This window comes from Anguilla anguilla, chromosome 3, assembly GCF_013347855.1.
Source record: "Anguilla anguilla isolate fAngAng1 chromosome 3, fAngAng1.pri, whole genome shotgun sequence".
Classification (NCBI taxonomy): domain Eukaryota; kingdom Metazoa; phylum Chordata; class Actinopteri; order Anguilliformes; family Anguillidae; genus Anguilla; species Anguilla anguilla.
In genome coordinates, this window is record NC_049203.1 from 3,655,068 (window position 1) to 3,679,889 (window position 24,822).

Here is a 24,822-nt window from a genome sequence, read left to right on the forward strand (position 1 = left end):
GGGAGGTTCCAACTGTGTGGATCTTAAACGGGACGGGGCAGGGGGACAGGGCGCCGGGGCATAACGACCAGGTTTTGGACCCCTTCACCGGGGAACTGATCTGTGCACTGGAGGACTACCCTGACAGGAATGCATCTGTGTCATTTACGTGCATAGGTAAGTCATGCGTGCCACAGACGTATTCATACCTACTAAGATCTCAGTGGAACATAAGTCTACATATATTTACATCAATCTTTTATATTCTGTATTGCTTTTATTATGCAGTACATTGTAAGAAAAGTAGATATAATAATAATAAGAAGAAGAATTAGAAGAATTAGAATAGCTTTTATTATTATTACTATTATCATTATTGTTGTTCCTGTTTTTGCTCTTGTTTTGATGTATCACATTCATGTCAGCACTGTGGCGAAACACTTCCTGTTAAACAGTAGCGGGACTCTCTCACTTTTTAAAAGGGCTCGACCTGGCGACCAGAGCCTACATCCTTGCAGTCTGCTGCACTTTTATTATCGTGCTGATTCCATCTTCGGCTTGGTTTTATATACGTTTCAAGCAGCGAAGGCGGAACCAAAGCCTCTAGCCGAGTAAGTGGTTTCTGTTTTCGCCTTCTTAGATTCTTACATTGCTATCTGTTTTCCTTACTTTAAAGTTATCAGGCTAAGACTCATTAAGTAATATAAAATGAAATCGATTATTTTATATTCTACAATATTTTTAGTGTATTTAGTTGTATTTGCATCATATTTTGGTGTAATTTAAAAACTGCCCTCTCCCCATCCCTTCATTGAAAGTGAATTTAAAATTTTAAAATTCTGAAATTCTGAAACCTAGACAATGGAATCTTCCGTACGGGAACTTGAACGTGACGATAATCCGCGGTTAATGACAAGCTAATTGTGTGGTGATTTCTGTGTGACTCGCTGCGCTCTCTCTGTGTCTTTGCTTCCTCTGTAGCTGCCATGGTTCCTGCGGAAGACATTTACTCCAGCGTGGCTATTTACGTGGTCGTTTCGCGTGTGTTTCATCCCCCGCCACCCTCTGCCCAGGAAAAGACCAGTTACCGAATCAGCCAGCCAGTGGAAATGTCCACCTTAATTTACAGACCTCCAGGGGGCAGTAATGAGAATAATACACTGTACCAACAGGGGCCGAAATGAACTCCCAGCTCCCGCTGTGTGTGTGTATATTGCATGTAAGATAGCATGCCAGAGCAACAATATGATAACGTTGAAAATCCAAGTACATCAAACTTCACGGAATGTATTGTACATTCCAGAATGTGGACGTGGCCTGGGCAGAATATCATTGGCTGTAGTGGTATCCGGTGAAGAAGAGTTCATTTAGAATTTAAGGTTTGTTAGGTGAGACACGACAAATATTTTGGGCACCAGCAACCTCTCTGGTTGATCAGCAGCCATTCTGGCCAATCAGAAGCCCCATTGATTCAGCAACAAACCCCCTCTGGCCAATCAGCTGTGCCGGGGAATCCTCTATGAAAGTGCAGGGCCTGGTGTAGCATTCCACATTTTTATAAAAAACACTGCTGTACTCTTTCATGAGGGGATGCTGGCTAATGTTTCCTCATGCCAGCAGTGTATAGCAAATTAAATATGTAGTACTAACGTATGTTTGTGACTGAGTAAAGTGTTTAGATTAAATGAGTTGAGGAAATTGGAATTGAGTGTTGAGCCTGCATCACATTCTGTGATTGTCATATGATGTGTGCCAAGATTCGTGTGATTAAAAATTTGTTGTTAGAAAATAAATGTCGAAAAGTTTATTTATTCATGTAAAAAAAAAAAAAAAAAAAGATTTTTGGATGATTTTGATTATTTGATTCGTAATTTGAATTAATCAGAAGTCAGCTTGACGTATAACTTTTTTAATATTGTCACAACTGCAGAATAGCATCTCTTGCGAGAAAGTACAGTTTCGCAGTATTGGTGTAGATTTACAGCATGCATACAGCTCATCCGAACCTTCTCGTTGCCGTTCTTACACTCAGTAACTTGAGTCTGAACGTCTCTGGGCGTCTCTGTTCTCTGCGTGGCTTCGCTCATGTCTCTGCACGGATGGCTCGTAGAGATTCGCAGGTAACTGCAAGGTAAAAGTCAAAGGAACGCAAAACAAAATTGAAATCGCTCCGCTTTGGTTTACCGTCGTTTGATTTGGAAATCCCTGTGGCACTGCTGCCGGAAATCATACAAAGGCAGTTGAGCTTAAACTTAAAGCTCTGATTTTCTCACTCATCTTTATTACGTTTTTCAGCTAATTGTATTTACCTTAATTTAACCAGTTTAAATAGATTTGACACCCTTACCAAGCAGACTGGAGCACCCTGCGTGCTCTACACGAAGGTATGATGTCACAGACGACAGTGGTGAACACTGCTAGCGATTAAAAACATAGCCACTCAAAACATACTCGTTAAGTCATTCACGCGATCCGTTACCATAAATTGAGTTGTCCAGGACCTCCTTTTCCTGTTTTTCAAGTCTCCTGTCTTGGAACCCCTGCATGGTAACATAGATGTTCTCCCCCATGTCTGAAACAGTGAGCATAATTAAGCAAAATTAGGATTGTCGGCAGTCCAAAATGCCATGTTATGCTTGTTCTCCACCAGTTCCCCCAGTGGCCGCTAGTGAGCTGTAAATTGGAGTCTGAAAATGTACCTTTAAATCGATAATTATTTGTGCCCGTTTCTGTGTGGTCATTTGCTCATTTGCTGAAGTTGACCATAGCCTACTAGGCTAACTAAGTTAATTGTGAAAAATGTTTTATAAAATTCTGTTTTGATTTGATATGAGAACTGTGGAGCATTTTCACATTTTCATTTTATGAATAGTTAGAATTTTTTGTGTCTTGAATAATAATAATAATAATAATAGTAATAATAATAGTAATAATAATAATAATAATAATAATAATGTAGGAATGCTCTACTGACCTTCACTGTCCTTGGCTGGTTTCCTGTGAAACTTCAGCAAGACCACGGAACAGACTGGAATACTGAGAAACAATCCAAACGCGATGCAAGCAGGAATACGGCCTGTTTAAATTTAGATTAGGTGAACATCTAGCTATGACACTCTGGCATGACACTAAGTTGTAGAATTACTGACAATAAGTCAGTACCTCAGAACCGACAGGTTGTTTTATGATCCAGTGCTGAGAATGCTTTCGTCGGGCTCTTAATTTGTAGCAAACAGCACATTTGTAACTATGCGTCCAAATAGCTACAGAGAGATCAGGACGTTTCTTACAAAAATTATTATTTGAGGCCGAAGAAAACACACAAAGCAATTAACTATCTCCTGTCTCCCATGCAGTCTCCCATTTACCTCCTGTCCTTCCAGTAAAATGATGTTGTGAAACTTCTTTGGAAATAATTTTTTACCCTTTGAAGAGTAGTTTTTTTTGGAATGTTTTTTTTTTCCTCAAAATTCTATGTCAGTGTTCTATGTCAAAAACTTGACATTTCTTTCAATTACCAGTAGTGATTGTTACATCAGCATTAGAATGTTCAGTTCAGTTATGAACATTCTAATCACATGTTTACAATCTTACACTGTAAAGGGTTAACGAGCCTCTGTCACGCAAACATGCTACTGGGTTGCTGTGTCATTTAGCATCACACATCGCCCAGCTGTATCGGCTGTGCATTGGCTGTGTACCTCTGCATCCTTTGACAGTGGATCGGCTGGACTTTTTGCTGACGGGGTTTTCTGCCACGCAGAGCACGTGGCCAGGCGTGCTGCCAAACAGGTACAGGGTTCTCTCGGTCTCAGTCTGCGCTGGCTGCGGGGACAGGCTGGATAGGTTCGTGAGACCGGCCCACTGCAGCCTGACACGGTCCCCTCTGTCTACTGAACAGGCCAGGAGGACTCGTCCGTCCAACGTACAGGAAGAGCGTACCGCTGGGCGCGATACGGCCTCTGCGAAGAAACAGGAGCATAATATAATAATAAAAAATATAATAAAACAACAGGTGCATTTGATGTAAATTAAGTATTGTCTTCTACCGGCGATTTGCACAGTGCATGATACTGGCGGTGACCTGCGAGCACGCACACAGTATTGAAAACAGGAAACCAACATGGTTGTGGTCAATGTCAAGATATGGTCGATCTCAGGCTTCTGCAAGCTGCGTGCTATTGTATTTCACAGTAATGGCAAAGCATTTTACAGTGGCTTGCATAGAGGCAGTGAAGTTCGGCCAAAAAAAAAAATACCATTAAAGGACAGTTGGAAAATGCACGCTTGGTTCTTGGGCCCTTTTCTAATAATTGTGGTTATTTGCCTTTTGCTGTCAGAGAAGGACAGTAAATGTTATCTAGGATAGTCACTAATCCCACATCACGTTTTGTTTAAGGCACAAATCCAAATAATTCAGTGTCACATGATTCATTACTTCAGTATTGGTCATGAGTATGAATGGAGGGGGCAAGGTAGAAAACCTCACGTTTTTTCAAGATAAGCAACATTTTAAAATCATACCTATTATGATGAGCTCAATGCCAGTTCTTGAAATCATTCGGCCAGAAGAGTTAAACGATTCCACAGTATAATTTCCTGTGTCATTTTTACTGGCTGTTTTGATTAGCAGGGATCCATTCTCAAAAATCTCACATTCACTCCCACAATGTAACTTAAAAGTTTTTCCATTTGATTTTTTCCAACGAACATCGTTGACGTTTGCCCTTGTCCTGGCAGGATGCAAAAATATGGTGTCCCCAACTTGTCTGAATTCTCTGGATGAGTTCTGTGCCATGACTAAATTAGGAATAAGACACGTGTTACTTGGAATCTAATCTGTACAACGACTTTATAAAATAAAATATCATTACTGAAAACGAATATTTTAAAAGGAAATGGCTTTTCATCATATAAAGATCTCTAGAAGAGAGCTGTCTAAAACAAAAACACGCCAGTGGCTTTGATAATAATAATAATAATAATAGTAATCATCATCATCATCATCATCATCATAACAATAAATATATAAAAATAATAATAATAATTATAATTATAATTATCATATTTTGCAGCTCTTTCATTATTGCAGCTTGCAGCTCGAGTGTTTCACGTATGTACTAACAGCTGCTAACCACTGAAAAGTTTTATAAACTTTTAACAATAGTAATTCACCTGAGCAAAAATAAATGTGACTTACCATGTTGCGCACAGATATGCAGACCCATGATGTGAAAGGCGACCCTTTTCACTAATTGCAGATAGTGCGCAGTGGGGAGCGGATGCATGCTGCGCATAATGGCTACCGTCTCACGTCCAGCGCTGTTGTTTTTTAAAGATTCATCACCGAGTGTGTGTGTGTGTGCATGTAGGGGGGGGGGTTGGGGTGAGAGACTGGATGCATGGTTTCTCAGATGTATTAATAAATTATCTAATCGTGGCCATTAGATGTGGTCAGCTGCAGAGAAAACGATCGTGACTGCTTCTGCACCTTACCTCTGCACATACCTTCTCGAGCACCGAGCGACATTCGCCTTAAAAGTATACAGTACATAAAATGAGAACAGAAAAAAAAAATGAAAAATTATTTTTTTTTAATTTGTTTTAATGTGAAGTATGTCGTGTCTAAACACGAAAGAGATGAGCGAGGCCAGCTACATCCTGGTCATTATGTATGCAAATGAAATCCACTTCTGATTGGTAGCCCAGCAAATAGCCGGCCCCTTGATTGGTTAAAGTCTAAATGCTGTGTCAGTTGTTCAAGAAACACGGCCTGAAGTGGTTGACACCATATCGTCCGGTAGTGTGCAGAACTACAATGCTTAAGGGATAAAAACGCCAAAGTTCTGATCTTTATGTTTAAAGTTGCCGTTTAAAAAAACAACGGCTTTGATTTGTTTCGCGGACACGGTGTGAGTGTCTTTACACATTTGGCTGTGATTCGGTGGAGCCTACAGGACATTAATTCACTGTGCATCTCGGGCCATGTGATTGACACCTGGTGAGCTGTAAAGCACAATTATTCGCAGTGAATGAGGTGGAGGGTCATGGGGCGACATGGCTCAGGAGGTAAGAGCGATTGTCTGGCAGTTGGAGGGTTGCTGGTTCAAACCCCGGCCTGGGCATATCGAAGTGTCCTTGAGCAAGACACCTAACCCCTAACTGCTCTGGCGAATGAGAGGCATCAATTGTAAAGCGCTTTGGATAAAAGCGCTATATAAATGCAGTCCATTTACCATCCATTTACAAATAGAGCACCTTGCTGAGACACGTAGGACAGGGGGGCAGACATGAGGTAAGAAGCGTAACCTCAGATAAAATGTGTGTTTTTAAAAAATCGAATTATCCAGCCGTACTTTATGGTGTTTTTTTATTTATTTTTTTATACTATTTTTTTATACTATCAATCAATCGCATTTTATTTAAATGGGGCATTTTAGGCAACAGTGTTTTATCACGGGTTTTCAACACACTTGTTCCTGGTTATGGTTATACACTTCGTTGTACGTCGCTCTGGATAAGAGCATCTGCCAAATGCCAGTGATGTAATGTAGTGGAAGTTACCTGAATTTCTTCAGAAAAGACCTAGCTCTTTACTGGATTGTGTGTGAGCTATGTGGCTACGTGTGTCACTCTGTGTGAGACAGTCTGCTGAATACCTAAAATATAAATGGCAATGCTCACTCAGGAAGTCATGTGACACTTTCACTCACCTGTCCCACAGTGACTGATCGACTTGTCACATCGCAACTACACATACCTTAAAAAAGCACCCTCAACCACACACACACGCACAAGCAAATGGAAGCGGGTGTGTTAAAGACAGAATCAACCTTGCGGTTATTTGAGCTGTTTTTGAATGGCTTTGTGGACTGTGCAGACGTGTGCGCATTGTAGAAACAGCAATAGCAACAGCAGCGCCTGTTTCCATCATTCCGTTAGCATTGCATTGAGGTCAATGTTGCCGATTGCATGTGACTTTAATTTAGAGATAGGAGTTTAGAATTTAGAAAGACACTCTCCTTGAGAACCAGTTTTCTCAAGGCTGTTTCACAGGCTGTTTCATTCAATTCAGGAATCACGTTTCAGTCAATTTTTGGCATGGGGAGCATACATCATGCAGTGGACATAACAGTGTAGCAGTCATACCAGTTGTTTCCATCAGAAACCCACGTTTGACTGAATGACCTGATACTTATAGCACAATCGATGACGTACATGCACAGTGCATCAGCAATCTGACCTGTGTGGCCAACAGAAGGTCATGATAGGCCGTTTGCCCTGTTTCTTTTTTTAATGAGTCATGGTCATGTATATAAGAAACATTTGTGCCTTAAGAAAACATACATACTTATATTCACAGTTAACACACACCAATGATAGACATTATTATGACACCAGACATGCCTTTACGGGATGCTTCACATTACTTTTACCTAAAACCAATGCTTTAAAGAAAACTGTAATGTATAGGGCTATGACAACCTGGAACAAACTACCACAACATTTAACCCAGATTATCAGTAAAATCAGTTTTAAAAAGAAATTAAAAACAGCAATTATTCAGAAAGAATTCAGTTTAGGCTACATATGATGTTCTGTATGTGAAGGTTGATTATATTTGTGGTGTTAACCGAGGTAAGGCTTCACTATGGACTAGTAGTATTGGCAGTTATATATAGTACTTATATATACCTAGCCTACTAACTGTATTATTTGCTTTAACCATTTATTGTTGAGGTGACAGTATGAATGTGAGAGAACTACTTATTTTCTCTTATTTTTTATTTCATTTTTGTTTTGTTGATAATGTGGATTGTCTATAATGTGATGTTTGAATGTCTTATCTTGTCTTGTCTTTTGTGTGGACCCCAGGACGAATAGTTGTTACTGAGGTAATAACTAATGGGGATCCTAAATAAATAAATAAATGAGATGTTTTAACATAAAAACGTTTGAAACTGACAAACCCAAAATATGAATTCAGCCTGGATTTCTTGAACATTTGCCCTTAACTCTGAATCACATTTCAATGCATGGATTTTATTTATTTTTAATAACAACAATGTGTTGAGTTCAATAATTACAAAATGAAGGAAAACGGTATGTTTACACTGTAAAAAACCTATTTTATTTACATACATTTATTTATAAGTCAAGGTTGTGAACAATTGTTGAGTGAATCCAGACTTTCTGCTACATGTCAAGTTGATAAAATATTCATGAAACTCCCAAGGCACTGGATTAACACATTCTAGCACTGATCAGGTACAGTAGTCTAGTAAAAAAAAAAAAGACTTGCACAATCCTATGGAAGTCCATTCACTGTAAACGTAGTAAGTATCCTTGACATCTTCAGACTACCCACAATGTACTTTGACCTTGACTTTGAGAAGTGGATGCAATAAAGGCACATTTTTGTAAATTTCCACATGTCTGACAAACAAGTGATGTTAATAACTGGATAAAAAATGGAAGTAAAGCACAATGCAGAACGGGGCTTGAATGAGTTCAAATCCTAATGGAAAGTGGAGAGCATGATTATTGTGGACAGATTTTAGGCTGAACCACATCCTTCTCCAGGGGTACCTTATTTGTCTCTGTTCGTAATGCGGACCTGAGAATAAACCACGCCAGTTTCCTCCGGAGATGGGCCACGCTCTGACAAAAGCAGACAGAAAAGTCTGAACACATACAGTCAACCTGGCTAAATGCTAAACAGAAAACTATGACACATGAAACAGTCCTAGAAGATTCAGGAGAACTACGATAAACCTCACTATGACATTTAATTACAGCCATTTTAGAACACGAGAATGGTTTACATAGTGATTTACTCTTATCAAGAATGATTTACACAGCGATTCACTCTTATCGATTATGATTTACATAGTGATTCCCTCTTATTGAGAATGATTTACATATCGATTCACTCTTATCGATAATGATTTACATGGTGATTCACTCTTGTCAAGAATGATGTACATATATTTACATGTCTTATCATTACATTTACATAGTGTCCATTTATACACCTGGATATACACTTAAGCAATTCAGGTTGCACTATACTGCCACCCTACCGCAACAGAGCAAACACCACCCTTAAATAAAAACCTATGTATATTTTAACTTCAGAAAGGAAATGAAATGGCAAGCACGGTGTTTGTGTTATCGTCCCTACAGTTTGGTTCAGTTTCGGGATTGTGCTCACCTGTGTTGGGTCCTTCCCTGTCCCTGCTGGCGATGCACAAGATGGCAAACAGGATGGCAAGAAGAACTCCACAGGCACCGAGAAATAACTCGATGCATAATTTAAGTCTTGCATAATTTTTGTAACCTACAAAAATAAATAAATAAATAAATAAATAAAAAGAATCAGGGAGCTCCATATTCTGAATATAATTTCAGAATATCCAGATTCATTCTGCTATGATGTAGATTTACCTTTTAGAATTTGAACACTGAACAAATACCAAACACTGCAATGGCCTTACTGAAATACTGATGCCCGTCTATACATATGTATTTTTTGGTAATTGCAGGCAATTAGCAGATGCATAAACAGACTACATAATTTTACAAATAAAATATTTGTACAGCTGAAAAGTTAATTAAATCAAGCCGGTTCACATACTTTGCTCCGGGTAAGGCAGAACATGCAGGTGGGGTAAAATAAACCTCACGCACCTCTCCAAAAATGTGTAATTTCGGGGCAATTTCTTTTGACATCAGTCCAAAAATAAATATACGTACTGGCCGGAGCATGCAATAAAAAGAATAAGTTACCACTGCATAATAGAACACACTGTAAATTACATTAGACATCTGACCTTCAGTTGCCTCTGTTTCAGACACCCGATATGGTGTTACGGCATCTGATAAAACAAATAAAGAGAATGAGGGAAACCGCAAATATTTATATTTAATATATTATGTGCATGACTATAATATGACTGCTACCGTGGTTACTTGCCTCTGAAAAAAGTGTTAAAATTTTAGATATTTTTGTTGACATGCTGGAAGCATTAAATTCCCCCAGGTTAACCTAAATTAACAGACTTTTTTTCCAGGTGTCAGTTCATAAATGGTAAACCATAATCTTTAACATATTTACGAAGCATTTATTGAGCACTAAATTAATATCTCTGCACTAATTTGGAAGCTAAAATGGCAGCAATGACATCTAATGTGATTTTTTTTTAAATACCTTACTTTCAAATTCCCATTATTGATATACTGCAGTTCACATCCCAAATAAGAACTGTTTAAAATATTTAGTATAGAAGCATAACATCACTATTAGTTAATTTCTGATTGCTCACTGAACAAAAGGAATGCTTGAATTTTTTTGCCCCGAAAAACCTTGGCGCTAGAATTGTCACGACTGAGCTCGCGTGCTTTTTCTCAAGACCGCGGTTCGAGGTTTAAATGAATTCACGGCGAACGCAGGCAGCCCTCTTCTCACCGGGACAGTCGGGTGTGAGGGGGTCGCTGGTCTCCGCGCTGACCCCGTTGCTGGCCACGCAGACCAGCTCCCGCCGGTCGCCGACCTCCACGGAGAGCAGGGCGCCCGCCCCGAGACTGGCGTTCGCGGACCCCCCCGGGACAGCCCACCGGAAGGACACGTTGTCCCCCCTCTCCACCTCACACCTGAGGCTCGCTCGCCCGCACTCGCAGGAGACCACGGACACGGCGGGGCGAGAGACGGGGTCTGGAACGGAAGCCACATTCCCGACGAGGTCAGTCGATAAAAACGACGTCAGCCGCCCGGGTGATCATTTCATTTAAGCATTTATTACACTTTTGAATTGAGTCTATTTCCATCCACATATATATATATATATATATATATATATATATGTATATATATGTATACATATATCTTTAGTCTAAAAAAATGTAAAAAAGCGTAATTTCAGACAAGTGTGCAAGTTTTGCTACCAGAGATAAAGGATAGGCCTACGTCATGAGCCTTGTCTGTCTTACACCCCCTTTCGTGTGCTCTTCTTTATGTTAAATTTCGTTAAAGATACGTACGGTTTTCCCCGCTGCGTTTTTTTGCCACGGGGGGAACGGGTACTCGCCTCGCACCTCCAGCCAGACGTGCTCTCTGAAGGCGCAGCTCCCCGAGCCGTCGTGCCCCTCCACTTTGTAGGCTCCGCCGTCGCTCTTCCGAACGTCGTGCAGCCGCAGCGTCCCGTTGACGGAGACGCTGGTCCTGTCGCCGGAGACCGCCGCCACGTCGCCGTGCCTCACCCTCGCCACCACGCTGCTCCCCCGCGCCCAGAGCACCGTGGACATCTCGGAAGAATTCTTAACCTGCAAGGGCAGCGAAACCGACTCTTGCCCGGTTCTGCCGACGACCACACGCTCCACAAACGGCTCCTCGCAGGCTGGTGGAAAGAGAGGGAAGAGAAGAGAAAAAAACAATGATAATGTGAACAGAAATGTGAACTTCAGAACTTCGCTTCTCAATCCAGGCTATGCTATTTTTATCTGATGTCCAAGTTCACGTGATGCTGCCTGTGTTATACACCTTCCACATGCCTGGTCTCCACCTTTCAGTAGTTAGCCTACTTTCACTTCTTGAGGAAGCAGTGAATACTGAAATAACCTACATATTCACATTCTGAATTAGAGCAGGCTAAATGAATGTGTTGCACATCAGCTATTAAGGCTCAATAAATCAAATCAATGTAAAAAAAAAATGGGCAGTGTGAGATTGAGAGATAACATCACATAGTAAAGGGCAGGGGTGGCCAACCCAGCTTCCGGAGAGCCGCAGGGTCTGCTGGTTTTTGTTTTTACTCAGCACTTAATTGATCGATTAAAGCAGCTGATTACGCAGTTAACTGACATCTCACCTGGTTTCTTTGGCCTAAGCGGTTGTTGTATTTAAGGTGAAAACAAGACCCAGCAGATCCTTTGGCTCCCCGGGACCAGGGTTTGGCCCCCCTGGTAAAGGAGGCACAGACTCACGTCGTCCAAGGTGATGGAGACCGGACAGCAGGAGAATCGCGAGCCGAATCTGGGCCCACGCAGCCATGCTCCGAAGACTCAGGACCGGACGGAAGAACCCAGGTCCTCAGGACTGCAGAAGAAGCAACAGAGCAACAGAGCTGGTGACCGTGAGAGAACAAAGACGGGCGTTGTTCTATGACATCACAAAACACTCAGAACACCCTCAGGCTCAATGCTTCCGTTCCGAGTTCTGCTTCTTTGTTTCTATTTGCTACATGGCTACACACCTCGCCATGTTCTAAAAATCACCATTGAAGCTGCACTGCTAATGTTAGCTCTTCGATCACTGACTCAGTGTATGTGCCTATAAACATCAAAAGCACTATCAAAAAAATGCCTTTCACATGCTTCATGTGCATAATGTGCAGAATTTTAACAAAATGTTAATTTTTCTTAATTATGTTTTTAATGTTTAGAGGGATTATTTTCCCTCTTAACTACATTGTGTAAGAAATAACTATACAATGTAATAGAGCTAAATCTGCATTGCGTTCGTAAGTTTAAGGAAGAAATGATGAAAAAACTTTAACTGTATGTGCAACAACCTAATTATGAGCCAATTTATTCACCTCAGTCTTTAATTTGATTATTTTTTACTATGCTTATTATGTAACTGTGTGCAAGGGAGCACAATAAACAATGTGAACATCACATGTTTATTCTTCATCGTGTGTATGGCTATTTCTGACACAATGTGTCTTAAGAGGGCAAATAATCCCCCTAAACATTAAAAACACCAGTTAAGAAAAATTAACAGGAAAAATCTGGGATTGCAACTGCGTTTACAACTGTATGGTGGACATACAGTGATCCCCAGGACTGAGTTTGAGAGCCACACTTGACAGCCTTGTTTTATTTTCAGTCCATTATGCCCCCTGGCGGCTGAGAAAGGATACAGCATCCTTTCTCGTGTCTTCGGGATCAAGGATGAAAAACTCTAGGGTGGCAGTATGTTATATAATCAGGGTTTATTCAAATCATGGAAATAGAGAGCATTAATGTGTTTCTCAACAAGTTGGCTTTCATTAAATAACAGTGCACAACAAGCAAAAGCCTCTGTCACAGAACTACAGTACATCAAAAGGGCCTAATATCTGCTGCTTTAGAGTGTCATTACGTCATCTTTGAAGCCCGGATCAAATTTGTCGTGACACCTCCCCTAGGACCATCCGACAGTGTTGGGGAGTAGTTTAACTACATGCAGTTGAACTAGTATTTTAATTACATTTTGCGGCAATTTGCTGGTAGTTCAACTACATTAAAACTTGTATAGTGGCTGTAGTAATTAGTTACTTTTCGTGCAATTGTCAGGTGTACTTAATACTAATTTTGGGCCCTAAAATATATATACTGCATTTTTACAAACTTTGATAAAACACAGCCTTCTCTCTCTCTCTCTCTCTCTCTCTCTCGCCACTAACCATGATCAGTGAGAAGCACTTTGCCCCACTATAGTTGGCAACTGTTGACTGCCAATTGCCACACATTGCAGGCTCTTCCTGCTAAGCTGTACAGTCATGCAAGAGGAAGGCATTAGTCACACATGCGTCATGTCTGAGGAACATCCATCCATCCATCCTTCTATCACTTTCTAGCAACCATGCCTCACTTCTGTTCTTTGACGTTGGCGTAACGTTACTGACTTTGCTGCCAATTCTTACTTTGTCAACAAGGCTTAATGATCATGGCCATGGATGACTGATTATCTTTTATCCCAAAGAACTTTGGTACGTAGTTGCCGTATGCCGCTTTGGTAGAAATCATCTTCCAGATAAAACGTAATGTAATCTTAAAACAAGCTTTCGTTCTCTGCACGGCTTGGAAGAGCCATTACATTACATTACATTCATTTGGCAGACGCTTTTATCCAAAGCGACGTACAAAAAAGTTCATTTTCATGATTGTAGACAACTGCTGAACACGGGTTCAGTAAGGTACAATTACTTATTTTGTACAGCTATTTCTAGCTGAGAACAATGAACACTATCCTGGTCTAACATCTGTAAAGCCAAACTAGGCAGAAGAATAAGCTACAGTATTAGGACAAATACAATTTACCAAGAAGTGCAGGGATGGGGCAACATGTAACAAGTGACAGGGAAAAAGGGTGTTTTTTTTTATTTTATTTTTTAAATACAGCGTGGTGGTGGTTATTCTAGGTATAGTCTGAAGAGATGAGTCTTCAGGCCACGGCGGAAGATGGATAGTGAGAGCCCCTGCCCTGTCTCAGGAGGAAGAAATAACAACAATGTGACACGCTGACGCACGTCGCAAGCCAACGCGTTGTTGCAGCACTGTCTAAAACACACTATAGATGGAGCTCTTTGCTTAAAAAACAAAAAAAAAAAACAAAAAAAAAAAAATAACAGGTTTCATAATAACCAGTCTGATGGGGGGAGTGTAGCACAGTGGGTAAGGAACTGGGCTTGTAACCGAAAGGTCGTAGGTTCGATTCCCGGGTAGGACACTTCCGTTGTACCCTTGAGCAAGGTACTTAACCGAAATTGCTTCAGTATATATATCCAGCTGTATAAATGGATACAATGTAAAATGCTGTGTAAAAGTTGTGTAAGTCGCTCTGGATAAGAGCGTCTGCTAAATGCCTGTAATGTAATGTAATGTAATGTAATGTAATGGGGAGGACACCGATCTTTGTGTCCTCTCTCCCTCCAACATCCCAGTAATAGAGGAGACGAGCGAAGCAGCTTCAAACTGGGCCCATCGCCTCGTCTTCTCCCGGCGAAGGGTACGTATGTCGATGCATGCGACCGAGGAAGTCTTTTCACGTTTCTTTGTGACATCACCGTGCTCACGCCCACAGAGATTGAAAGACCATCCATGACCGTGTATGTTGTGTAGGTAGGGTAAAAGATTGGTAGCCGAGAATTTTTTTTTTTTGATACATATTATATTATATATATTTTTTTTTTTTGGGGTGGGGAGGTCTGTTAAGAAATAGACTGTAGTATAGCACACATATTTTGATTTGGCATGCTACTTTAGTCCAGTGACATAGCAGGGGCAGTCCCTTTCCTGGGGGGTCAGAGGTGGAGAACCCGGATGATGGGAGATGAGAATTGCCTTTGCTACTCTTACCATTGTGGTGAATCCTGATCTAAAACTCAGAGAAGCCATTGCAATGCCCTGTTCTTTCATATACAGTGTATATATAAGCTGGCCACTCCAATGAAATAGATTATCAGAAATACACAAGTTAAGACATTATACTTTTAATTCAGAATAAATGAGATATGAAATACAACTATTAATAGAAAAATACAAATGCAATCAACCAGTCTCTCTGTTTTTGTTTGTGCCATCCAAATAAGTTACAAAGCATTTGTAAAAAAAAAAAAAAAAAAAAAAAGGAGAATGCATACAAAATGATTATTTCTGGAGTACTTTACAAGCAATAAAGGGGTAAAAACATAGCCAACAGTAACTTTCCATGTGTATGTTTTATTTATAATTAGAGAATAATAGAAATCAATGCATGTTTTATTAAAATTAAAAATGCGCAACTAGGGTAACTAGGGTAACTCTTTTATGTGGCCATACTGTGACTACAGAAAAGAATTGGGTAACAGACCCAATAGACCTATGTTGCACAACACAAACCATCCAACGCAGCAGACTGGGGAAAAAACGGTTCCTCAAAATGTCTTTCCGCTGAAATGCTGTTTAGTCTCTGTGAATTTTGACGTCTGATTACTCGGCCTAACTTCGGCGAAAGGCTTGTGCAGGCAGGGTAAGGCCGCTCTGTGATTGGCCAGACCTACGTGCGGACGCCGGAGTATATCGTGTCTGCCTGCTCGTTGGGTGTGCGTCTGACGGCCTTAGAGTCGCCGGACACTTTCACCTCACCGTAGACCACCTGCGGGTCCTGCTCCTGCTTTTTTGGGCGTTCCTTTTTCTTGGCCACTTGCACCTGGCAGTACACCAACTCCTGGGGATCCTCACACCTGTCAACTGGGGAGCGACATTACATTTGCATTACAACACGTTACGCTATGTTGTATTGCATTGCATTACATTACGTTATACAATACAGTGCATTGCATTACATGTCGTGACATTGCATTATATTACACTATGTCATGTTGCATTACATTATATATTATATTACATTGCGCCTGACGTTACACTACGTTATGATATATTTCATTGCATTACATTACATTGCATTACATTACATTGCATTACATTAGTCGCATTACATTACATTGCATTACAATCATTTCGCAGGCCATCTTATCCAGATCGAGGAACAACCGCTGAGAACGTTGTGGAGAAAATGTGTAGGACGGAGTGTAGCACAGTGGGTAAGGAACTGGGCTTGTAACCGAACGGTCGCAGGTTCGATTCCCGGGTAAGGACACTGCCGTTGTACCCTTGAGCAAGGTACTTGACCGGAATTGCTTCAGTATATATCCAGCTGTATAAATGGATGCAATGTAAAATGCTATGTAAAAAAGTTGTGTAAGTCGCTCTGGATAAGAGCGTCTACTAAATGCCTGTAATGTAATGTAATGTAATGAAAATGCGATATCACCAGGAAGGTACAGAAGCCATGCTCAAGAGGCCGGAGAGATATTCATTGCGATAGTAAAGAGATAATCAAAAGGTCAGTGATATGCATGCAGTTTCAGCACAGCAAAGGACACTCCTCACCCAAACTTCTCTGACTTGTTGCTGCTTGTTTTTGCTTCTTCTTGTAGAGGTAGCATGTCCCCGATAGCAGCACCATAAGTAACAAGCAAACTCCGAGCACCACAAAAAGCACTGCCTTCTCTGGGAATCCTAAGGAGAACCCTGAGAAGATCACACATTTATGAGAGCATCAAGAGGCCAGGATGGACACTGGAGGATCTTTGTTTTTATTGAAGGGATTTGTGCAGATCTTTGCTTTTATAGATGTGTTTGTTTTTCTGTTTGCCTATAGGTGCTCTTAGGTGTATGCTGTATGTTTTCATTCACCAACATCTTCGTATGTTTTTTGTATGTGGAACGTTTGTCTTTTACGGCTGCAGCGTGGGTGAGAGCCCAAGCCAAATTTCCCACTTTGTGGGACAATAGAGTTAATCTTGAATCTTGAATCTTAATGTACACCGTCTCTCTCACTTTGTCTTGTCATAGGCTTCGGGTTGTCATTCAAACAGCAGCTGTCACTGGCATTGCAACACAGTGGTGCAAAGAATACGGAACACATCGGCAATCATAACTACAGCTGCAGTCAGAAATTAAGGGGACTGAGCATAAGAACACAATAAGCAGAGAAATAAACATTATCAAAGGCATTTCAGGCATATTTACATTTACATGCTTTATTGCATGGCTTCGTTAAATTCTTGATTCTGATTGGCCACTTCAGGTTATTCCACGTTCTGACATTTCCGAATGACAGACCGTTGCTATGAATCTCGATTTCTGCCACGCAGTGCAGATGGTAGGGTCAGAATTTGCCGTAAACAGCATGAATCCATGAATCCATGAATCCATCCTGCCTTGTGTCAGTGGTGCAGGCTGGTGGTGGTGGTGTAATGGTGTGCGGAATGTTTCGTTGGCACACATAAGGCCCTTTGAACTCCATTTGAATGCCACAGAATACTTAATCATACTTTATAATCCCTTTTCTGGCCAGCCTACCCTTCTTTAAAATGGACACTGTGCCAATGCACACATCTCAAGCTGGTTTCCCACGAACATGCCAATGGTTTCAGTTTACTCCCATGGCCTGTACAGTCCTCAGATCTCAGTCCAATAGAGCACCTTTGGGATGAGGTGGAAAGGGAGGTTCGAAGCAAGAATGTGTGGCCAAAAAATCTGTAGGAACTGTGTGATGCTATCGAGTCACATGGATCAAAATGACAAAGGGATGCTTCCAGCACCATGCCTGAAAGAATTCAGTATGTTCTGGAGGCAAATGGGTTTCCTACCTGGTATTAAATAGGTGTACCTAATATAGTGGCCGGTGAGTGTATTATAATTACTGCAATAACTGTATTGTTTCAACCACAAATATGTTAAGTAATAGATACAGTGTCAGCCAGTCATTAATTCTGGGCTGGGTTCAATCTGGATGCAGTTTTTGTTGTTTTTTCATTTTATTGTTTAAGATGAATTCATCTGCAATAATATAAGTTTAATAGACAAAGTAATGATTTACCTTGAATGGTCAGAGATATGTTTCTCTTTCCCCTGCTTATCCCATCTTCACCAAATTCGTCAATGATATATATCCCCGAATCACTTTTCATTGCATTGTCCAGCTTGAATGTCCCATTTGTTAGGAGCTGACAACGGTTTTGACAGGTTCCACCAGAAGTTTTGTTTTTCTCTTTGTATATGAAAAACTCTTTACCTTGGAAAGAGACTACTATGTTATCAATTTTAAAACTGGTGTTTAATGGATATATAGAGACTGATTGTCCCAGAGTTCCGTAACATTGGACTAATATTTTATTCTCTGTGATGTCGCAGAAGGTTGCTGTGCCTAAAAAAGGAAAAAAAAAAATTTTCACAATTCATGACGTGAAACAAATTCAGTAGACTGATTTGAAATATAGTTTTTCAAATTTGAGTTTCACTTTGCAAAACAAAACACAAGATTGCAGAAACATTTTACAGTGGCGTTGAGTACTGATTTAGAAAACAGAACCCACAGAGTTTGTTAGTACCCTCTATTTTCAATCTTTCAAAATCATTGTTCACTCTCAAAAAGGGTGTTAATATCCAACATGTTTTGTGCCACTACTTTTGTTTCTTTCAAAATGTTTTGTGTCAAAGTTGTGTTTGTTTTTCTGTTTGCCTATAGGTGCTTTTAGGTGTATGCTGTATGTTTTTATTCACCAACATCTTCGTATGTTTTTTGTATGCGGAACGTTTGTCGTTTACGGCTGCAGCGTGGGTGAGAGCCCAAGCCAAATTTTCCACTATGTGAGACAATAAAGTTAATCTTGAATCTTGAATCGTAATGTACACCACCTCTCTGACTTTGTCTTGTCAGAGGCTTCGGGTTGTCATTCAAACAGCAGCTGTCACTGGCATTGCAACACAGTGGTGCAACAAATACGGAACACATCGGCAATCATAACTACAGCTGCAGTCAGAAATTAAGGGGACTGGGCATAAGAACACAGAGAAAGCAGAGAAATAAACATCATCAAAGGCATTTCAGGCATATTTACAAGTTATGAGCTACTCATATATAATTTATTTGTTACGAAGAGCAACTTTTTGAACACAGGCTATGTTGACAGTAACACACATGTGCTGTCCTTAACTAGACAGGGAAGTGTGCTAAAAAAGACAAGCTATGAGCTGTTTTAAACACTGTTGAGAGTGAAAGGGTACAAATGCTGGGTACATACAAGCCTTTTGGGTTCTGTTTTTATTCCTTTATTTATTCATGAAGTTTCATTAATAAATTAATGTGAATTAATTATATCCACATTTTATATCATTCATTCTTTACACAAAACAAAAATAAATGCCGTTATGGAAAGCGGGCCGAAATATCCACACCGTTGCCGTGACACTTACCGTGTGACACTGCGGCTAAAACCAGTAGTAGTTTGAGAAGAGCAGGCAGCATCCTCTTCATCGCACAGGACAGGAGTCGCTAAAACAAGGGACAGAGGTCCGGGACAGGTACGCACACCGCCGTTACGAATATCGCGTCTTCGTCAAAATGACAAACGGTCTTAATGTAGTCGCCGATAAACTGTGCGTTTCTCCCGGGGGTGCTGTATATTAGCCAGTTCTCTGTCAGGCACACTGACGGTGTCGACCTCACACCACCGAGTGTTGCACTGCCTTGACCCAACTGAAGGCGTATGACCACATTTCTTGCCTGAGTAAAGAGGAAGTTCTAGAGGAGAAAAACAGAATAAAACCACTGGAGGCCACTTCTCTATTTTAAGTTTTTAAAATATTTGCAGCAATGTTCTCTTGTGCTTCAACCTATATACCTATAAATGCAGTCCATTTATATAGTAAGCGATGACTTTTCATTCTATTTTTTTACAAGACAACTTGAACCTCTACGTGCTTATCATTTATCAATTCTGCAGAAGGTTTCCTGGAATGAGTCATTTTATGTCTTGCTAAAACTGATCGCAGTGGCATCATAAAAACTTGAAGAGCATTTTTTACCCTTTAATACAGTAGGTGGACCAGACAGATGCTGAGAGTTGGTAGGTAGATTAAAACTAGTTTTAGTGTTTCATATCATACAGGGATATCATACGGAATGATGTTTCACTGTGGTGTGCAGTACAGAAATGCAGAAACAGTGTTTTGTAAGCCCTCACAACCCGTAGGAGGCTGTGAATCTGTATCTGGACAGTTAAAGCAATAAGCCATGCGAGGCCATGGTTTACAGTGCTTTTACAAAAGCTAAAAGCTAAGGGGCGTTGTTATTCACGACGCGGAGCGGAGTGTCTAAAAACCCCTTAGCATGAATTGTAAAGCGCTTTGGGTAAAATGCAGTCCATTTACCATTTAACTTTGAAAAGTGGACACAATAAAGACACATTTTTGTAAATCTGCACATATCTGAAAAACAAGTGACGTTAATAACTGAATAAAAAATGGAAGTAAAGCACAATGCAGAACGGGGCTTGAAAGAGGTCTTTGTAACACATGCTAATCCTAACGGAAAATGGAGAGTATGATTATCGCGAATAGATTTTAGGCTGAACCACATCAATCAATCAATCAGACTTTATTTGTATAGCACTTTTCATGCAAGTAAAATATAACAGTGATTCACACAATACAACAATGCCCCCCCCCCCCCCCACCTTAAAAAAAAAAAAAAAAAAAAACATAAATGAATAAAACTCCGTTAAAAGCCAGACTAAAAAGGTAGGTTTTGAGTTTAGTTTTAAACATATCAACATTCTCTGCTGCCCTCAGGTCTTCAGGACGGCTGCTCCAGAAGCGTGGACCATAGTAATAAAAGGATGCCTCACCGTGGGTTTTTGTTCTGACTTTAGGGACGATTAAAAGGCCACTACCAGAAGACCTGAGGGTTCTTGTCAGGGTTCTGTGTCTTCCCCCCCGTGTTGTTTCTCCGTTGGGCCGCCAGATGGCGGCACCTCGGTTTTGTGTTCAGTTAATTGTTTTATTGTTTTTGATTATCTAATTATTAGTTGCGTTTTGTCTCGTGTTCCCCTCCCTCTCTGTGGCTTGATTGTTCATCGTGCCCTCCTGTGTCTCGTCTGCGTCTCTCTATTTAAATCGCCCTCTCCCCAGACTCAGGCGCTGGAACCTTTGGTTTGGTTAGTTTGCCTTGCTACTTGTTTGTACCTGTTCCTGCCTGATTCCTGTTTTCCTGTTGTTTGCCTGCCTGTGCCCTGATTCCTGTTTACCCGTTTGCCTGCCTGTGGCCTACCTGCCCAGTTTTTCCTCGTTTTTGGGTTTCTGTATTTTTGTCTTGTTTTTTTTTGAGGATTTCGTTGTTTGTAAATTTCGCCCTGTGAGACTCTTTGTTCCCTGTCTTAGTTTATTAAAGTCCTTTGTTTTCCCCATTTTTGGATTTTCAGTTTTTACTCTGCGTTTGGGTCCACTCCCGCACCCCCGCCTGACAGTTCTAGAGGGTTTGTAAGCTAAAACAAATCTGATAAATAGATAGGGCCAAGCCCATTAAGAGCTGTATAAACCAATAAAAGGACCTAAAAATCCATTCTGAAGCAAACAGGGAGCCAGTGCAGAGACTTTAAAATTGGTGAGATGTCCGCTCCCTTTCTGGTCCTATTCCTCTGAAAAAGGAAGAAAAAGACAATCCTGAGTGCATGAGGTCTATCTGGCAAAAGTGCATTCAAAATATAAAACTGTGACAAATGACACCATCCATGATAATTCACCGTAAACATTGCCCTTGCAGAAAACGTATGTGTATATTTATTTTAACTTCAGAAAGGAAATGAAATGGTAAGCGCGGTGTTTGTGTTATCGTCCCTACCCTAGAGGCTGGTTCAGTTTCGGGATTGTGTCGGGTCCCTCCCTGTACCTGCTGGCGATGCGCAAGGTGGCAAACAGGATGGCAAGAACTCCACAGGCACCGAGCAACAGCAGAAGTCTTGTATAATTTTTGTAACCTACACCTTCACAGCAAGAACATAATAATAATTATTATAATAATAATTATAATTATTATTTTATTTTATTTTTTATGCTCATGTGTGGAATGTGCTCAGGATTGCACAGTAGATAAGGCTCCAACACATGGTATGATAATTGGGCATCCTACCTAGACACTTGTGTAGTTCTTGGGTAGTTCCTAAATCTTTCATAATCAATAAGGTGATTTGTAAAAGACTATGTTTGTTCTGTGAACCTCATGACGCTTTCAGTGAAAATTGCACTTTTTAAAATATTTTCATTAATGGCCGTTTAGACCAGCTTAAGTGTAGGTCTACTCTAGTCATATAATACCACAATATACAAGATTTGTCAACAGGACACTTTTAAAGTGAAACGTATTCACTCAAATGGAAAACAGAGAGCATCTGACATCGGCACAAAGCTACTCTAGCACCTCAGAACAGAAAGCAGCAGTGTGCTTCAGAAAAATATGCACGTAAAAGAAAAATATCCCACACTCGGAAGACAACACTTATAACACACAAACGTCAGTCTCGTAGCTGTCCATGTTCTTTCATGAAAATTGTTTATGTGTTCTGTTGGCTGCGGTCTTATTGTCATGGTTTTTAACTGATATTTCATCCTTTAGTGGTTTAAAAAACAGGAGTGAAATTCAATCAATACAAAGTATTATTATTATCATTGTTATTATTATTATTGTAATTATCACCGTCATTTTTAATTTGTGGAATTCTCATGGCATTGCATAGCAAATAAGCTTCCGATATGTGGCTTCCAGATCACTGGGCATCCTACCTGGACACTTGAGTAGTTCCTGGGTGGTGTGTTCGCTGCTGACACGGTTACTGGCTGTACAGGTGATGGATCCAGACGTGTTCCTCCCCAGTATGATGGTACGATTCTCATCACTGAGAAATGCCACCCCCCCATCCAGGGGACTGTTATCCAGGGTCCAGCTGTACTGGGGGTCCTCCCCGGTGCTGGTGCAGGATGCCCTAAATTCTCCATGGGGCAGACAAAGCTGGGACAGTGCAGGAGAGGACACCGGGTCTTCAAGGGGATGGAAACAAGCAAGATTAAAAACAAGCTAAAGAAGCCCTCAAAGAAAATAAACCAACAGGAACAATAATTTCTATGGAGACCCTACAAAGGCCATTCATTTCATATGCGCTTATGCTCAACTAAAGATTTGGCCTGAACTGCATTGCAAATGGATTTTCCAGACATTTTGAATATGTTGCAGTTACAGTAAATATCTATACTGTTAAATTATCAGCTAATGTGTTTAATAATATGTGCAGTTTCAGCCAGCCTTGGGTTCAGTGTGGTTGCGGGTTTTGTAGTCATTTTTATATTTTATTGTACAAGATAAATTAATCTGCAACATTACAAGTTTAATAGACAAAGTAATGATTTACCTTGAATGGTCAGAGATATGCTTCTATTCAGCTTGATTATCCCCGGGTCATCAAATGCTTCAATGTCATATATCCCAGAATCACTTTTCATTGCACGGTCCAGCCGTAATGTCCCATTTTTCATGAGCTGACAGCGGTTTTGACAGGTTCCACCAGAAGTTTTGGTTTTCTCTTTGTATCTGAAAAACTCTTTACCTTGGAAATAGACTTCTAATGCAACAATATCAAAAGTGGTGTTTAATGGATGTATAGAGACTGATCGCCCCAGAGCTCCGTAACATTGGACTGATGCTTTATTCTCTGTGATGTCACAGAAGGTTGCTGTGCCTAAAAGAGGGGGGGGGGGGGAATTATTTTCACAATTCATGACGTGAAACAAATTCAGTAGACTGATTTGAAATATAGTTTTTTACATTTGAGTTTCACTTCGCAAAAAAAAAAAAGATTGCAGAAACATTTTATAGCGACATTGAGTACTGTTTTAGAAAACAGATCCCACAGAGTTTGTTCTATTTTCAATCTTTCAAAATCATTGTTCACTCTCAAAAAGGATGTTAATATCCAACATGCTTTGTGCCACTACTTTTGTTTCTTTCAAAATGTTTTGTGTCAGAATTACAAGTTATGAGCTAGACATATACAATTTATTTGTTACAAAGAGAAACTTTTTTTAACACAGGCTATGTTGACAGTAACACACATGTGCTGTCCTTAAATAGACAGGGAAGCGTGTTAAAAATGACAAGCTATGAGCTGTTTTAAACACTGTTGAGAGTGAAAGGGTACATATGCTGGGTACATAAAAATCTTTTGGGTTCTGTTTTTATTCCTTTATTTATTCATGAAGTTTCATTAATAAATTAATGTTAATTAATTACATATACATTTTATGTCATGTATTGTATGCACAAAACAAAAATAGATGCCTTAATGCATCGCTCAAAATGTCCTGAATTTGAACCCTCCAAACTCCACACTTCAGGCATAAATATCCAGATTCCTACTGTGCATTTTAGCGTATTCTGCACTTCAACAGCAAGCCTGATCCACGTGTCCAGGTATCCGCCGATGTACTGATACAGACAATGTGGCCGTGAGGAAAACAGGCTGAAATATCCACACTGTTTAACCGTGACGCTTACCGTGTGACACTGTGGCTAAAACCAGCAGGAGTTTGAGAAGAGCAGGCAGCATCCTCTTCATCGCACAGGACAGGAGTCGCTGAAGCAAGGGACTGACACGGGACTGATACACACACCACCGTTACTCAAGCAGCCTCTTCGCCAAACGC

General features: G+C 40.4%; 4 protein-coding genes across 9 annotated transcripts in view; 1 reads left to right on the forward strand and 3 right to left on the reverse strand.

Annotated features, from left to right (window-relative positions):
- The window catches only part of LOC118222124, a 12,221-nt gene extending 10,392 nt beyond the window's left edge, over positions 1 to 1,829 (forward strand). For 2 of the 3 annotated variants that reach the window (XM_035407450.1, XM_035407451.1), the window contains exon 6: positions 961 to 1,829. In XM_035407450.1, the coding sequence (XP_035263341.1) occupies positions 961 to 1,163 (203 nt within the window). In that variant the 3' untranslated portion in view covers positions 1,164 to 1,829. Of the gene's footprint in view, positions 157 to 461; positions 591 to 960 lie in introns of all 3 variants that reach the window. The other variant, XM_035407453.1, reaches the window with a different exon arrangement.
- Positions 1 to 5,296, reverse strand: part of LOC118222125 (T-cell surface antigen CD2-like) — an 11,292-nt gene extending 5,996 nt beyond the window's left edge. The window contains exons 1-6 of one of the 3 annotated variants that reach the window (XM_035407456.1): positions 5,180 to 5,296; positions 4,504 to 4,779; positions 3,681 to 3,941; positions 2,954 to 3,055; positions 2,459 to 2,551; positions 1,873 to 2,103 (exon numbers count right to left, since the gene is read on the reverse strand). In XM_035407456.1, coding sequence (XP_035263347.1) covers positions 2,063 to 2,103; positions 2,459 to 2,551; positions 2,954 to 3,055; positions 3,681 to 3,941; positions 4,504 to 4,779; positions 5,180 to 5,276 — 870 coding nt within the window. In that variant the 5' untranslated portion in view covers positions 5,277 to 5,296 and the 3' untranslated portion in view covers positions 1,873 to 2,062. Of the gene's footprint in view, positions 1 to 1,872; positions 2,104 to 2,458; positions 2,552 to 2,953; positions 3,056 to 3,680; positions 3,942 to 4,503; positions 4,780 to 5,179 lie in introns of those variants that run through there. The other 2 variants (XM_035407458.1, XM_035407457.1) reach the window with 2 other exon arrangements.
- A 2,791-nt stretch (positions 5,297 to 8,087) lies between these two features.
- LOC118223342 (T-cell surface antigen CD2-like) lies at positions 8,088 to 13,872 on the reverse strand. 2 transcript variants are annotated; one of them, XM_035409732.1, is made up of 6 exons: positions 11,962 to 13,872; positions 11,067 to 11,375; positions 10,448 to 10,693; positions 9,813 to 9,857; positions 9,194 to 9,319; positions 8,088 to 8,640 (listed from the first exon to the last, which is right to left on the reverse strand). In XM_035409732.1, exons 1-6 carry the CDS (start codon positions 12,026 to 12,028, stop codon positions 8,570 to 8,572), a joined length of 864 nt encoding a protein of 287 aa, XP_035265623.1. In that variant the 5' UTR covers positions 12,029 to 13,872; the 3' UTR covers positions 8,088 to 8,569. The 2 variants fall into 2 exon arrangements, with proteins under 2 accessions (XP_035265623.1, XP_035265624.1); XM_035409733.1 differs by having other exon boundaries at positions 11,847 to 12,058.
- A 1,345-nt stretch (positions 13,873 to 15,217) lies between these two features.
- Positions 15,218 to 24,822, reverse strand: part of LOC118223341 — a 62,180-nt gene continuing 52,575 nt past the window's right edge. The window contains exons 15-16 of the mRNA XM_035409731.1: positions 16,675 to 16,815; positions 15,218 to 15,972 (exon numbers count right to left, since the gene is read on the reverse strand). Coding sequence (XP_035265622.1) covers positions 15,779 to 15,972; positions 16,675 to 16,815 — 335 coding nt within the window. The 3' untranslated portion in view covers positions 15,218 to 15,778. The remainder of the gene's footprint in view (positions 15,973 to 16,674; positions 16,816 to 24,822) is intronic.